This window comes from Dermochelys coriacea, chromosome 5 (genome assembly GCF_009764565.3).
Source record: "Dermochelys coriacea isolate rDerCor1 chromosome 5, rDerCor1.pri.v4, whole genome shotgun sequence".
NCBI lineage: Eukaryota > Metazoa > Chordata > Testudines > Dermochelyidae > Dermochelys > Dermochelys coriacea.
The window spans coordinates 56,816,486-56,832,980 of NC_050072.1; the positions used below are offsets into that span (position 1 = coordinate 56,816,486).

The 16,495-nt window shown below is 40.0% G+C and overlaps 1 protein-coding gene across 2 annotated transcripts in view; it reads left to right on the forward strand.

Moving 5' to 3' along the window:
• RASA1 (RAS p21 protein activator 1) overlaps positions 1 to 16,495 on the forward strand; it is a 126,533-nt gene that overhangs the window by 72,480 nt on the left and 37,558 nt on the right. For both annotated transcript variants that reach the window (XR_006281782.1, XM_038401509.2), the window contains exons 11-15: positions 803 to 959; positions 2,832 to 2,919; positions 9,627 to 9,704; positions 15,732 to 15,889; positions 16,227 to 16,303. Coding sequence is in view for 1 of the 2 variants with exons in the window: in XM_038401509.2 (XP_038257437.1) it covers positions 803 to 959; positions 2,832 to 2,919; positions 9,627 to 9,704; positions 15,732 to 15,889; positions 16,227 to 16,303 (558 nt within the window). In the remaining variant the exon portion in view is untranslated. The remainder of the gene's footprint in view (positions 1 to 802; positions 960 to 2,831; positions 2,920 to 9,626; positions 9,705 to 15,731; positions 15,890 to 16,226; positions 16,304 to 16,495) is intronic.

Genomic DNA, 16,495 nt, shown 5'->3' on the forward strand with positions numbered 1-16,495 from the left:
CGGTTTTCGACTGGAACACCCGGCCAAAAAGGGACCCTGGTGGCTCTGGTCAGCACCACTCACCGGGCAATTTAAAAATCTGGTTGGTGTGGGGCCAGCAGGCTCCCTACCTGTCTCTGCATGGCTCCCCGGAAGTGGCAACACAGCCCTGCTGCTCCTAGGCGGAGGAACAGCCACAGGGGCTTCGTGCCCTGCCCCTACCCCACCCTGAGCACTGGAACCTTGGCCAATGGGAGCTGTGGGGGCAGTGCCTGCAGGCGGAGGCAGCACGCAGAGCCGCCTAGCTGCACCCCTGCCTATGAACAGCAGGCATATGTCACCGCTTGCGGGAAGCTGCCAGAGGTGAGCACCACCCAGATCCAGCACCCTGAAATTCCTCCAATGCCCAAACCCCCTGCCCTGAGTCCCCTCCCAAACCCAAACTCCCTTCCAGAGCCTGTGTCCTGCACCCCCTCCCGCACCCCAATGCTGAGCCCCTTCCCACACCCAAACTCCCTCCCTCCATTGGTAAGTATAATTCTTAGTTAACCAGATTTTTGACTAACCAGCACTCCCCATTCCCCCAACATGCCAAATAACAGAGCTTTTCCTGTACTAAGATAAATATACTAACTTCATTTCCAAGAAAAGTTTGTACTAAATGTTTAAACTGCTTATTGTTCTGTTTTGAAATCTGGCAAAGCAACTTTTTTGTCCTCTTCAATTTTTAACTGTTGTGTTCATTAAGACTTAGGAAAAATTCTGCAAAAGATTACCATATGTTAACAGGACTTCAAACTGCTTTTGTTTGTTTTTGATCCAGGCAAAGGAAAGCGATGGAAGAATTTGTACTTTATTTTAGAGGGGAATGATGCCCAGCTTATTTATTTTGAAAGTGAAAAGCGAGCCACAAAGCCCAAAGGTTTAATAGATCTCAGTGTGTGTTCTGTCTATGGAGTTCATGACAGTCTGTTTGGCAGGTAAGTTAGTAGCTTTTAGTTCCCATGTCTGCAGTTGTACACTGTTTAAATATTAGTTTTATAGTTGTTATAGATATATAACTTCATTTATTTCCATATATTTCTCTTTCAACAGGGCAATAAATTAAACATGTTGGAAATTTTAGAACTCTTAAAGTATCAGAAGTTTCTTGTGTGAAGTAATAGGCAGGATAACCACTCAGGCTTTTAGATTAATATTAACTCAACATTGAGCACACTGTGTATTCCACCCATCAAAAATGGAGCACACTGCATTCATTAAAATGGTAATTGAATAACATCTGTCATATTATAAAATTTTGGATAGAGACCAAACGTTGTTGAAATTGCAATGAAATGAGCCCTCTTTTGTTCAGACATCAGCTGAAAATTAAGATAGTTAAAAACTAGTCCATTGAGTTTTAATTTTCAAGTAGAAAAGCTCTTTTGATACTAAACCAATATTAAAGCAGAATGGAAGCTAATTCATAAACAAAAATTGATATAAACCATTTTTGGGAAAGATAACCACTAGGAAGAGATAAGAATAACATCAGCTTTGCTTTTGTTTTAATATACCAAGTACATGATGCAGAGAACACATGCAGTATTGAGTCAGATACCTAGTAAAGGCCTAGTGAACTATTTGTGTTCAGAGGCTGCTACTCACAGGAGGTCGTGGTGATCATAGTGGTGATCAGTAGTAAAAAAGTTAAGAATTGTGGGTGGGATTTTTAAATTGAATTTGTAAATAGCAAGAAATGATTCTTAGCAACTTTTTTGTTGATCAGTTATTAAAAATGCGTTCAAAAACCATTTTGTGTTATAATTTGTTGCTTACACCAAATAAGAAAAAATACATAACCATAACATAATCCATTAAAATAAGGGATTTTTTTGCAACCTGGAACCCTGGCACTTCAGCCACAAATGGAGTAGCAGCTATGTGACCACACATGAGGTGGGGTAGAGGGCAGAGTAGGGGTCAGGTTACCATTTTGCCTAAATTATTAAACACATTCTTTAAATAGACTTTTAATAGCCAGTTATTTGCTATCAGAGAAAAACTGGACCATTGTGACAAAGAAGATAGTGTAAGTATACAAGAATAAAGAAGTTTGTTCAGGTGTATTTAAAGCTGTCAAAAAAGTTGTATGATACTATAATTGAGAATGTGTGTGGTCATATACGTAAATTGTATTGAATTGATGTGCATGTACTGTAGCATCAGAGTAAAGGCTGTACATGCAACCTAGCTTTTTCTTGCTTAACATAACTTCCTAAGATTTTTGAAAGAGAAAAGAAGTTCCATAATGTGGAACTACTTGACTAGGCACCAACATTGCACCATATCTCATGCAGCATTGAAATGTCCATGGGGACAGTTTCACATCTTCTTTTACCTTACGAGATGACATCACCACATTTTGTGCTATATAGCAAAGTCATCCCTACCTGCATGTGCAGTGCAGTCCGTCTTTGTCCTAAAGGTTCCTTAAATGTTTTAAAACATATTAGTTATACTGCATGCAGATGAAGTATGATTTTTTTTAAAGACTCATAACTCAGTGAAATCAAAACATGTTTTCACTTGAATGCTCAAAAGGTATTTTTCTTCTATCTCTGTGAAAAGCTTCCTATTCCCACACACTGCAATGCTACAGCTGTCCAAAAAAATTGAAATTTTTTTAAGAAAAATCTATTTTGTTTTTAATGCTGTTTATATTCAAACAACTGAACTGTGTTGGCTCAGATTTTCCAAAAAAAATGGTATTTTGCTAGAGATCAGCAAGCAAAGCAGTTAGTCAGTAGTGTGAAGATGTTACTCTTTGTTACTAAAATACTTGTTTGTTTGATTTTTTTTTTTTTAAGGCCAAACTGTTTTCAGATAGTAGTTCAGCACTTTAGTGAAGAGCATTACATCTTTTACTTCGCAGGAGAAACTCCAGAACAAGCACAGGTAAGAGGCTTTGGCATATAAAACAATGCAAATTTTTAAATAAGCTATGAGTGTTTTGAATTAAGGTTTGTGGTAGGAAACAAGTATGCTACATTTAGACAGTGACCAGTATATAAAGCTTTTTGAAGCCCTATCCATTGTAGTAACTTTTCAAACCCATGGGTCAATAGTTTCCTTACAGAAACCTGTAAGGCCTGGATTCCACATTGAGAATTTTGTGGGCACAGGGGTCTACCTGCATGGTTCTTATTGCAGGATCAGAATCTTCACCCCGTCTCTGCCTTGGGGTTAGCAACTTCATTCTCGCGTCCTTTCCCTTGAGTTCAGAAAAGCAGCTTCACTTGGTGGGAAAGGACTTGAGTGCTGGCCCTCTTCTCCCCACCCCAGCCCTTCTTGTATGTGTGTGTGTGGGGGGGTTCCTTCTAGTTCTCGTGGAGTACTGCTATCCCTGTAATGCCAGGTGTGTGTTTTCTCTGATTCCCCAGTGCTGCGGGTTGTCTCAGAGATAACAGAAAGAGGTAGTAGCAGTAAGACAGAGCCATTGTCTCCTCTCTTGGCCTTTCAGGGATAATGCCTGGGAGCCAGGAATTAATGCGCCAAAGGGAGAGGAAAGAGGTGACAAGTGAGGCTTAGGGAAGGTAAAGGGGGACTCTTATCTCAGTCTCCAAAATATAGATCTTTCACTCCTCACCCCCTTGTCACCCTTGAAAAAGTAAAATCAACGCCGCAACAGAATTAATTACTGCTGCCAGCAGTGATGTACTTTAGACAGTTTTTCTGTTTACTTTCTTTAATTTAGTGTGATTCAAAACCTTATTGTGTGTACTCTTCCTTATAGCGCTGTGGCAGTTAACTTTGTTTTTATTTATTATTATTCTTGCACCATTTTAAAATATTTTTCCATATTCATATCCTACAATAATGCTAACAAGTCTAAAAAGGCAAAAAACCCCTAACACTAAATTTTGACCAAGTATGGAATGACCTTAAAATCTATTTTATATAGACTTTCATTAAATGTGCTTCAAAATAAGCTTCCTTGTGCATAAGCTTCTCTACTGTAGGGTAGTATCATATGATACTCATGCTGGACTGGCTGACCAACTGTTCTTATGGTTGTCAAAATAAAATCCAGTGTGGAGGGCATATTTTAGGTTAGATAGCCCTTTGAGCCAATGCAATTATTTGATAACTCCTGATGCAATAGATGTATTATCAGAGCCATGAAATTATACTTCTGTCAGTAAAACTATTGAGAGCATTCATGTTGTACAGTTAAGCCCTCAAGTCAGGAAATATCAAAATTAAGTTTACACATAGAAACATTATTCTGCCCATTTATGTGTGTATACTGTGTGAAGACCAAATCCTTCTGCTACAGTGGTACAATCCCATTGATTTCCATGAATTTGCACTAGAGTAACGAGCAGAATTTGGCACATAGCCTTTAATTGTAATACCACATACTGTTTCTCAAAGATAATTTTGTCAAAGATAATTTGTCTCAAAGGTAATATTGTCAAACAGCATTTTCTACAACCTCCGATGAACATTACATCATGTTGTTGATGACATTACATCATGTTGTATTATCTACTACTATGTGTATTCCAGAAATTAAAGGGACCATGAAATAAATTGTAAAAACAAGATGCACACACAAGGTAAGGGCTTCTGTGGAGCCTGCCTCAATTCCAGTATACATATAACGTAGTCTACTTTTACTATAAACCTAAGTAAATTATTCTAGAAGTTTATGTTTCAGAGTAGCAGCTGTGTTGGTCTGTATTCGCAAAAAGAAAAGGAGTACTTTTGGCACCTTAGAGACTAACAAATTTATTTGAGCATAAGCTTCGTGAACTACAAGTACTGTTCTCAAAGACCTGGCTTGACTAGATCAAATCCAATCTTCCTCATAAGCCTCAGATGTATTTCTATTAAATGAGTATAGCTATCTTGGCAAACTTCAACTTTCTATCCCTGTCTCCTTCAGTGCTTTTCACCAAAAGACAAGGTTGCAAGAGATGCTTCTTTTTCTAATGTAAAAAGTTCAGTTTTATGTTGTATTTTAGACAAGTTTTTATTAACTTTAAATATTTTGTCACCACATGTATAGTATATCTAGGAACATTCATTCAGTGGATTAGATACTTTCTTTAAAACATCATAAAATTCTTTCTCTGATGTCACTTGAAAATGGGTTAGAATTCTATAGTTGCACACAATCAAACTGAAACTTAATATATTTGACTTACCAAGAGCACCTGACATTTTCAATAAACTGTAAACTTTCTCAAAATGTTGAGTACCTAATAGTATTAAATATCAGTAGTATGACTTGCTGTAAATAAAACTGCTAGTGATAATAATTTTCAAGAGTTCAAATTAAAATCTATATATGTGAACCTATAATATTTCACTCTTTTTACTGTGTTTCAGCTGAAGTTTCACTATATACTTCCTGGAAAGATTTTTATTCCCTTTTCTTACATGCACAGTACTACATCATGCTACGTGTACATATCTAAACTTGTAGAAAAAATGAGAAATAGTATCATAATGTAATTAAATACAGTAGTGTAAGGCATACATGCAAGAGATCAGAGTTGCTCTTTTATCTTAAATTTATCATTTCCACTTTTGTGTGTGTATATGTATATAAATAAAATATAGCTGGAAGGTTGGATGCTACTTTAATGTTGCTATAATTAATATAGCTAGTTATTGCATTTAACTACCAAAGGTGTTTAAAGAAGTAAAGAGAAAAAGATAGAAGAGAGGAAAAATCCCAGTCCTGACAGGCACTGTTGGGTTAAGCTGTCTGGTATCCATCAATCTGATTAGTAAATGTCATATTTAGAACCCTCTAGACTGAACATTCACCCTTCAGCCAAGGAGCAACTAATGCATTGCTATTTTGCAGGCTAAAGATCTGATACAATGCCTGTTGAACTCACTGGACTTCCTACTGTTGACTTCAGTGTGCATTTAATGAGGCCTTAAGTACACATTTCCATACTTGCTGTGTGTGTATTAAAACTTGCAATCTCTATATACATTTACAATTTGGAAATAAGTGTATATACACATGCACATTGCATTGTATGTAATGTAAGTGTGAATGTACTTATTTGTCATTGTAAAAAAAATATTGACAGTGAGATGTTTGTTTTTAACTGTTTTGTGTGGCAACTGACATGTCAGTTATTGTAGTGGGTAATGTTGTATTATTATATGTTAATGTTATACTATATTGGAAATGGCATTTTATAATCTAGTAGTTTACTTGACCTAGCTGTAGTTTTTACAAACTTTAGGGGCCAGAGTTAAAGTTTGGTGAGTGAGATGTGAGTGAGTGAGGAAGGACAATATGTCATTAGGGAGCAGATGCAATCCCTTAGTTCATTTTCAGACATTTTTTTTAAAATGCAATTTTTTTAAATAAGGCAGTTGGGCGGGGGGGGGGGTTAGTTGAACTTCATGAATACATTTGTAACTTTAACTCTTTTAACTAAAACTTTTGTTTGAGTTTACCTGTTGACTTTTTTTAAATGAGTAACAAAAGTTTAAGTCAAGTTGACACGTAAGGTCTGTAAGATAAGAGCGGAGCTCTGCTGTGGCAGAGCTTATAAGATATGCCAAAGTAGAGTCTCTGGCAGAATTGAGCATGTTCATAGGAGGAGAGGTATATCTGCATGAGAGATAGGGGTGTAGTGGATGGTGGAAGAGAGGGAAGAGGCTTTTCTCTACACTGGACAATTTAAAGTTTTGCATATAGAAAACTGTAAGCATTTAAAGTTTTATACAAGACTACAACTCCATTTCCCTGTTCCTTTCCTATTCCTTCATTCATCCAGAACTTCCCTGACCACAGTCTCTTGCATCTTCATTCCTTCCTTCCTTCTTCTCTGCCTCACCTGTTTTCCTCTTTCTTCTATTCCTCCCTCAATCCCCAGTCTCACAGAGCTTCCATATGTCAAGATTGGGGAGCATGGCTCTTCATGTGTCCCGATAGTTTGTCTCTCACGGGTCCATATCCCATTTCTATTCACCCTCTCCTAGACTCGTGTCCCATAGCATTTCCTCTTACCTCCCAATCATGCTTCCCCTCCACTCACTTAGCACAGCGTTAGCAACATCAATTTATAAATACACTTTCAATTAAAAATAGCTACTATAGCCCAGTTCAGCAAAGCACTTGAACATGTTCTGAAGTGCTTTGCTGAATTGGAGCTTATATACATGTACAAATATACAGTATACAAATGTGGCCTTGACTGTAGCAGCAGGTAACTGTGAAGGGAAAGAAAAGGAAACAAAATAATGTGTTTTACCATTTTAAGGCACATATACTATTACACAATGTTTCTGTGTCCAAAGCTACATCGGAGCCATGACTTCTTTTAGCCTGGCTCAGAAAGAAAACACAACAGCAAACAAAAAATGGCTTGCTTTAGCTGGAGTTGGGGGGATCTTAATTTATTATTTTGTATGCAATATAGTCCTGAGTAAGCAAGATGATCAGTTTTCCTCAAGAAATAAATGTATCTCAAAATATGATTTTTTTTAAAACCGTGAACATGTAAAAATTGGACTATAATGTAAATTTTTATCACCTTAATTATAATTGTACTAACAAGTCTACTATAACAGTGACATATAATTAACTTTTTAATATTTTATTGCTTTTGCTCATAATTTTCTTGAAGTACTAAGACATGAAGGTATTTGGGCTAAAGATGAAAAGAAATTATTTTAAAAGTATGCTGACCTTAGAAGAACCTGCTAAGCAAACAAGTAAAACCATAACATTTTATGGTGGTACTCCATTACCTCTTTCCCATCCCACTTTATTCAGCTGCAATGTTTGTGATTTTAACATCTGTAATTTACCCTGGAAAAGGGCGTTTACTTGTAGGACTAAGAAATTAATTTTTCTTTTCAGCAATTTCCAAAGTTCTCTTATTTATATATATGTGGATATGATATAAAATTAAGAATATTAATCTTTAGAAAGATGCTTTGTGAATAAAATGAATTCTAGCCATATGCAAATTTCCATCTCCAATCTTGACCACAATGGCCATTGCCATGATGAGTAGAATGTATGTTCTGGCATTGAAGTTGGAGAGGTTCTCCTATGACTGGGAAAGGACTGAAGTGCTGTATTTAATGGATCTAGAAAAGTAAAGGTAAATTATATGCCCTCTTTACCCCCACAGAAATGTATATAATAATTTAAGGTATTTCAGCAGCTGCGGTTAACCCTACCCACAATGAGAAAGTTATTACATCTTCCTATGGAGCTGTTGTCTGAAAGTTTTTTGCATTATGGAATGTTTTTACAAGAAAAAAAATTGATTAGCAAACTTGTTTACTTGCGAACAGCTGCAGTGTACTTTAAAATGAGTATTATGACAATTACTTCTGCCCATATTATGTGTTGATATTTTAAACATATGAAAAATAATCAAAGGGTAAAAAATTGAACCAACCTTTTTAATGGCAGCATTGTATAGCACTGAGATGTTGCTAACAAATATCTACTTGCGATATCTAATTATGCAGATTGATTGCTAGTCTAAAGGTTAAATCCCTAGCTGCACTGGAACAGAGTTCATTACAGATTGAGGACATGGAACACAAAGGCCAGCACACTTTTCACTTGCAATCCTTGGACTGTCAGGGAACCAAACTAGTCCCCAGCACAAGTTAGAGCAGTCTGAGGGCTTCTCCAACTCTTGCCCCTTGCAGGGTATGTCTACACAGGGATTTAAAAAAAACCCCATGGCTGGCCCGAGCTCGTGAAATTCATGTTCAGGGGCTGAAAAATTGCTGTGTAGATATTTGGGTCCAGACTCTGGGACCTTATGAGGGAGGAGTGTCCCCGAGCTTGGGCTCCAGCCCAAGCCCAAATGTCTACACAGCAATTTTTAGCCCCACAGCCTGAGCCAGCTGACCCAAGCCAGCCATGGCACTTTTATCCCTAGGCGTATCCTAAAGGGCTATTAGGCTGATGACGAATGCCCTCTCTAGCACTCCATTCTGAGAGAGACCAGGAACATGTGGTGTAGAGCCAGCTGTGGTGGCTTTATACCTCCCATAGATATCCTTCTGCAAAGGGAATTGCTGTTTGCCTCTTTAGGGCAACTTTTATGGTTGAGCAGCCAGAGGCAGATGAACAGGAGGCTGCGGATGTCTCCTTCACTCTTTTTCTTCAATCAACTTCTTTTTGTGTTTGCAGTATTTACAGCTAGAAATGAGTCTGCAAAACTGAAACACTGGGGGGGAGGGTCAGAATTAGAGCACTATACTTGGCATATGAGTTTTATTTATTCAGAAGCAATCATGTTTTGCTTCATTCTAAATACGGTGTGTAATTTAATACAGTATGATTAGAGTGGAAAATTGGTAAAGGTCACACTATGTATCTATTATTAATGCTTGGTATATCTAAAAGAGAAAATCCTCCTGATTTGAAAATGCTTTATGCCATTCAGATAATGAAGGATATAAACGTAGCTTTCATTCCAAAGTAAGCAATTTTGGAATACTACATATAACTTTTAAAATATAATATATATGAAAACAAGAAATTAACTAAATTAAATATTTGAATAGTTAGACAATTTGTCAGACTTGTATCGACCATTCTTTGAGAAGAATGATCAGACTTCATTTGGTTTGAAATCTTGTGTCTTTTATAGGACTGGATGAAAGCTCTGCAGACATTTTGCAATTTACGGAAAACCAGTCCTGGGACATCTAATAAACGGCTACGTCAGGTGAAATTGCTTAGCTATTGTAGTTTTTCTAAAACTATATTGGTCAATCTGTGTTTTACTTTGAGACCTTTTGTAAACTGTGAATTATATATGTGTATGTATGTGTGTGTATGTGATGCAATATTTTGTTAAACCTGCCGTAATAATTTATTCTTCAAGAATTGGTTGAAGCTTCCATATATGATAGAATAAAACACTTTATGGGCAGGCTTCAGGTTTGTTGCTCAGCGCTAAGGTCTGATCACCAGATAAAGCTGGGTAAAATTTTCAGAAGTGCCTAAGTCCCATTTTCAAAAGTGACTTGTAGGTACTTATGAAAATTTTACTCCTTGTGTTTGCCATTTGCTTTTAAATATTAAGTCTAGAAGGCAGCCATCTGTCATGTGCTACTAATACTTCTGTTCTCTTGAGCTTTGAGACAAGTACATAATGAGTCAAAATAGCCTTTTTTCATCTTAATTCATTTCATTCATTGGATGAGAGTACGGTCATGGGCAAGAAATTGACTCAGAGATGGAGAACAAAGAATAGGCATGTAAATTTTCTTGACAACTGAAGGTTGGCAGTCAGGTGCCACAAGGTTCCGTATTGAGAATGGTGGTGGTGAATATTATAATTATGGGGGGGGGGTAGGGAAAAAAAGGAGGTGAGCAGTGAGGTGGCAACATTTTCAGGCAACACAAAATTGTGTATTGTGTACAAAGAAGATTGAGGTACTTTTCAGGACCTAATTAAGCTAGGTAAATGGACAACATTATAGCAAATAAAATTCAGTGCTGTCAAATGCAAAGTAATACACATTAGAAGGAATAATTTGAACTACACGTCGTGAATTCTAAATTAACTGTAACTGAAAAAGGCATGGCCAACATTATTCAGTTGCAACAAAAAAAGCAATGAAAATGTTAGGATGCATGAGGAATAGACAAAAACCTCCCTAAAAATAGTATGCTATTTTGCACATTAGTGGTACTTACCTAGAATACTGTGTTTAGTTCTGGTTACCCTATTTCAAAAAAGATAAATAGTACATCAGAAATAAACGGGGGAAGGAGAGTCCAAGAGAGGTGTGTTTAGAATGTTTAGAGAAAAAAAACTTCCATATAAAGTATGTGGACAAAAATGGGACTGTTTAGAGAGGAGACAAGTAAGTGGAGGGGGGCATGATAAAAGTATACAAAACGAAAAGTATAGAAATCATAGATCAGGAACATCCATTTACCATTTCTCTCTGCCAGTTAGCATCGCTCACAATCTGAGAAAATGAAAAAATTGATGAAATTGAGACAATTAATTTAGAACTGAAAAAGAAATACAGTTTATACCACAAATAATGAATATGTGGAATTCACTGCTACAAGATATCAATGAAGTCAAGAGCGTAGTTGCATTCATTGAATACCTGTTCCTTGGCTTAAGCCATCCTCTGAAATTAAGAAGAAATTTTCCTATGGGCCTGTTATTCCATAATTGTTCTTCTTCGACTGCTTTCTCATATCAATTCCAGTTAGGTGTGCACGCACGCTGCATGCACGGCTGTTGGAAACTTTTCCCTAGCAGTTACCCGTCGTGCAGGCTGTGGAGCCCCCTGGAGTGGCACCAACATGGCGCTCTATTTATGACCCTGCCGGCCCGACCCTCCCTTCAGTTCCTTCTTACTGCCAGTGATGGTTGTTGGAACAGTGGTCTCTTGCTGGCAAGTGTCCCACTAATCCCTAGCTCTTCTGCTTACCTTTGTATATAATTACCCATTGTTAGTTAATCGTTCTCTCTTAGTTGTTAATTGTAGTCTTTAGCAGTTGGGAGGAATTCCCCTCCAACGCATGCCACAAGGTGCTCCGGAGCATGCCGTCCCAGGCCTTAAAACCTGTAGCTCCTGTGCCAAGCCTATGCCCACGGAAAACCCCCACGAATCCTGCCTCCAGTGTCCGGAAGAAGCCCATCAGTTGGACAAGTGCAAGATCTGCAAGGCCTTCGAGCCTCGCATTAGGAAAGAGGAACATTTGATTAAAACAACTCCATATGGAGTAAGCCCTCTGTCTGCAGCAGAACCCAGCCCCTAGCGCCTAGCTGCGGAGCGCTCCTCCGGCGGTGCCAACCGTGGTACCGAAAAAGGACTCTGCATGCCTGCCCTGGGGCTGGCGGTCTCCTGGGCCCCAGAAGCGTTCTGCACTGCTCTCACTCACTGGCTGCCCATAAGAAACAGGCAAAGGCAGAGTCTCCCCAGTGGCCTGTCCCGTACACTGCTCCCTCGGTGAACAAGGTATATTATCAGTTCATGGCCCTCCCATTCAGGCTGTGCACAGCTCTTCTCATCTTCAGCAAGTGCATGGCAGTGGTGACAGCCTTTCTTCGCCGCCACCACATGCATGTGTACCCTTACCTGGACAACTGGCTCCATTGCGGCCGCTCCCGCCAGCAGGTGGAGTCACAAGTGCAAATGGTCAGAGACGCATTCGATCGCTTAGGTATCATTCTCAACATCAGCAAATCCGTCCTCACCCCGACTCAAAGAGTAGAGTTCATTGGGGCAGTTCAGAATGCGAATCAAGCGAAAGTCTTCCTGCCAGAGATACAGCACCTGGCCCTCTTGCAGTTAATCAGTAACCTTTTCAGCTTTCCCACCACCATGGTGAGGCAGTGTCTCAGGCTGCTGGGCCATATGGTGTCCTGCACTTAAGTGGTTCAACATGTCAGGTATGACTCAGACCTCGGCAAGCGTGGCTTGTGTCTGTGTACACGACAGTCTGACATGGTGCTGACCATCCCGAGGCACACCCTTGATTTACTACATTGGTGGTTAGATCCCCGCGTGGTAGACGCTGGGGTTCCTTTCCACCCTCTCCAATCCACTTTGACTCTGGTAACGGACGCGGATGCGTTGGGCTGGGGAGCGCATCTCGGGAGCCTGACGACTCAGGGCTTGTGGCAGGTAGAGGAACTGGCTCTGCATATCAACATCAAAAAACTCAGGGCAGTCCGCCTCGCCTGTCAAGCGTTTCTCTCTGCCTTGCAGGGCCACTGTGTAGCAGTACTGATGGACAATACCAGGGCCATGTTTTATATAAACAGACAAGTGGAGCCTGATTGTCTCCTCTCTGTCAGGAAGCCCTCCTGCTGTGGAAATTTTGTCTATCCCACTTCATCCTTCTCCAGGCTTCGTACCTGCCAGGAGTTCAGAACGTGCTGGCAGACAGTTTGAGGCAGACGTTTCCTCACGCACAAGTGGTCAATTTATCCGGACATCATTCACTCCGGGGTTTCCCTGAATTCATCTGTTCGTCACTTGGGCCAACAGGAAGTGCTCAACCTTCTGCTCCTTCAGGGGCCATAGCCCAGGCTCGATCGCAGATCCGTTCATGATTCCATGGTCCAGTCATCTGCTGTACGCCTTCCCATCGTTCCCGCTTATCCATAAGGTACTTCTCAAGGTCCACAGGTACAAAGCAGAAGTCATACTGGTGGCCCCAGCTTGGCCTCGCCAGTGCTGGTACCCCACCTTTGCGGACCTTTCGGTCCGGTCACCGGTATAGCTACCTCTCATTCCTGAGCTCATTTCACAAAACCATAGTCATCTCCTTCACCCAGACCTTCAGTCGCTCCACCTCGTGGCCTGGAGGATCCGTGACTGAACCAGGCAGCGCTCGCCTGCTCGGATCTGGTGAGACAGGTGCTTCTGGAGAACTGCAAGCCATCTACTAGAGCCACATACTGGGCAAAATGGAAGAAGTTATCTAGCTGGTGTGCCCAAAGGCAGGTGCTTCCACTCCAGGTTCCCATCCCTTGTATCCTAGATTATCTTCTGTACCTGAAGGACCAGCATCTGGCATTCGGTTCCATCAAGGTCCACCTCACAGCCATCTCGGCATTTAACCCAGGTGTTTCCGGGTGCTCGGTGTTCACTCACCCTATCGTGCGTCGTTTCCTGAAAGGTCTGGAAAAGATGCATCCCTGATGAAGCCCCCTATTCGAGCCTGGGACCTCAACCTAGTCCTCTCCCACCACATGGGCCCTTCCTTCAAGCCACTAGCTTGTTGTTTGCTTCTCTACCTCTCTTGGAAGGCCGCTTTTCTGGTGGCCATCATCTTGGCATGAAGCATGTCTGAACTGCAGGCCCTCATGTCTGAGCCTCCATACACTATCTTCCATAAGGACAAAGTGCAACTTAGGCTTCATCTGGCTTTCCTTCCCAAAGTAGTGTCCCACTTCCATGTTAGCCAGGACATCTTCCTGCCAGGTTTCTACCCAAAACCACACAACAGTCCCCACGAACAGCAACTGCGTTCGCTGGATGTCAGGAGGGCGCTCGCTTTTTATATTGACCGCGCAAAGCCGTTACGCAAAACAACCCAGTGGTTCATTGCCTTAGCAGAGCAGATGAAAGATTTGCCAGTCTCTTCCCAGCGGACCTCCTCCTGGATCACGGTGTGTATCCGTGCTTGTTCTGACTTGGCAAAGGTTCCTCCGCTTGCCGTCACAGCTCACGCCATGAGGGTGCAGGCCTTGTCAACAGCCTTCCTGGCCCATGTACCTCTCCAGGAAATCTGCCGTGTGGTCTTCAGTGCACACCTTCACGTTGCACTATGCCATTGTCCATGAATCTCAGGACGATGCAGCCTTCGGCAGAGTGGTACTTTGGTCAGCTATACCTTGACTCCAACCCCTTACCGCCGAGGTAAGGCTTGGAAGTCACCTAACTGGAATTGATATGAGCAAGCACTCGAAGAAGAAAAAATGCTTACTCACCCTTTTTGTAACTGTTGTTCTTCGAGATATGTTGCTCATATCTATTCCATTCCCCCCCCCTTCCCTCTGAAGGAGTTGCTGGCAAGAAGGAACTGAAGGGGGGGGCGGGGGCGGGGGCGGGCCAGCAGGAACGTATATAAAGCGCCGTATCGGCACCACTCCAAGGGGCTCCACAGCTGGCCCAACAGGTAGCTGCTAAGGAAAAGTTTCTGTCAGCCGTGCATTCAGCACGCGTGCATACCTAATTGGAATAGATATGAGCAGCACATCTCGAAGAACAACAGTTACAAAAAGGGTAAGTAACCGTTTTTTTCCAGGTTTATTGTACCTCCTTCTGAAGCGGCTATTGTTACAGATGGGATACTGCACTTAGATGGATCACAGTCCTGATCTACTATGGTGTTTGCTATGTATACTCCATAAATATCTGATCTGATTCCCACTGATACCAATGGGAGTTGGATTGGGCCATAGATTCCGAGTATGAAGCTTAAAGCAAAGGGTGCTTATTAGTACTGTAAATAGTTCTGAATGCAAACTAAGTTCTCTGAGAGGAGTTCAAACTTCACATATATTGGTAAATTTTCTAATGTCCCCTGAGAGCACAATTTAAAGATAGTATGACCATCAAAAGGCGCTATAATTTGAGTATTTGTAGTGCAGATAGAACTGCTCCCTTTGGAAAATGGAGAAAGTTTGTATTTAAATAAAACTTGTTTCAAGAAAGAAATTACGAGTTGTTTGTATTCTGATGGAACCAGGTCTTAGATCCCAGTAGCATTGGGTGCTGTCCATAGCCCCTGCTCCAAGGGATTTATAATCTAAGATGTGGATTCTACATTTGGATCTGCTAGCGCAAAATCCAGTGCCTATCTGGAATCCTGTTGACTTCAGTAGGACTCTATGCAGGTGTAGCAGTCAGCACAAGCAAGTCTAATGCCTAATAAATATTATGGCCATAAAGGACAAAAAATAGATGATGTATTGGGAGAAAAAGAAAAAAAAAATCAAAGTGATCTGAATGGTTGAGAATGATTCTTTTTAAAATTTATCCCCACCTACTACTCTAACAAGCTATTGTTTTATTGTCTTTTGACAATGTTTTGCTATTATTCCCTGACTATTTCCTATTCTTTGTTTTTCCTTTATTTAAGTAATTGTCTTGGTTTGATCAGCAAATTTTAGTGTGTCTGGCACTTGTATGTTAAAACGAAAGCTTTTTAGAGCTGAAAAAATTCACCTTCTTCTATGTTAAGATTAAATCTTGTATATTTTCTTCAGGTCAGCAGCCTTATTTTACATGTTGAAGAAGCTCATACTCTCCCAGTAAAACACTTTACTAATCCGTATTGTAACATCTACCTGAACAGTGTCCAGGTAGCAAAAACGCATGTCAGGGAAGGGCAGAACCCTGTATGGTCAGAGGAATTTGTCTTTGAGTAAGTCCTGCTCTTTTTGAATTATAATATTTAAAAACTTGATATTTCTTAATACTTTATAGGTAGTGTGTTGATGATGATTAATTGAATTTTGATTTCTATCTTATTAAAAATTGACTAGATGGTTGCATATACATAATCTTCTTTCGGCCACACGTTTTTGCCCGTTGCATCCTAGATATTTTTGTTGTAATATAACAGCAAGTGTATGGCTAATAAAGCGGATGTTGGAACTAAACAATAGAAAAGAATAGAAAATGTGTAATTGAACTTTTTAGTTTAATTAAAACACCAAAGGAGTACAGTATTAATCAAGATTTTCTAATTTTTTCTCTAGTGATCTTTCACCTGATATCAACAGATTTGAGATAACTCTTAGTAACAAAACAAAGAAAAGTAAAGATCCAGATATACGTAAGTCTTATTGCTGTAAAAGAGAGATATATATATATACATTATATGAACAGAGAACAAAGTTGTTTTCCCTTTGCAACACTTTTATCACTCTTGTCCAGGGTGGTTTGATTTATATTTTGATTTAAATCATTATTAAAATTGATGATTTAAATCAGCAAGCAGGAAACCTCAATTTAAATCATTAATGTT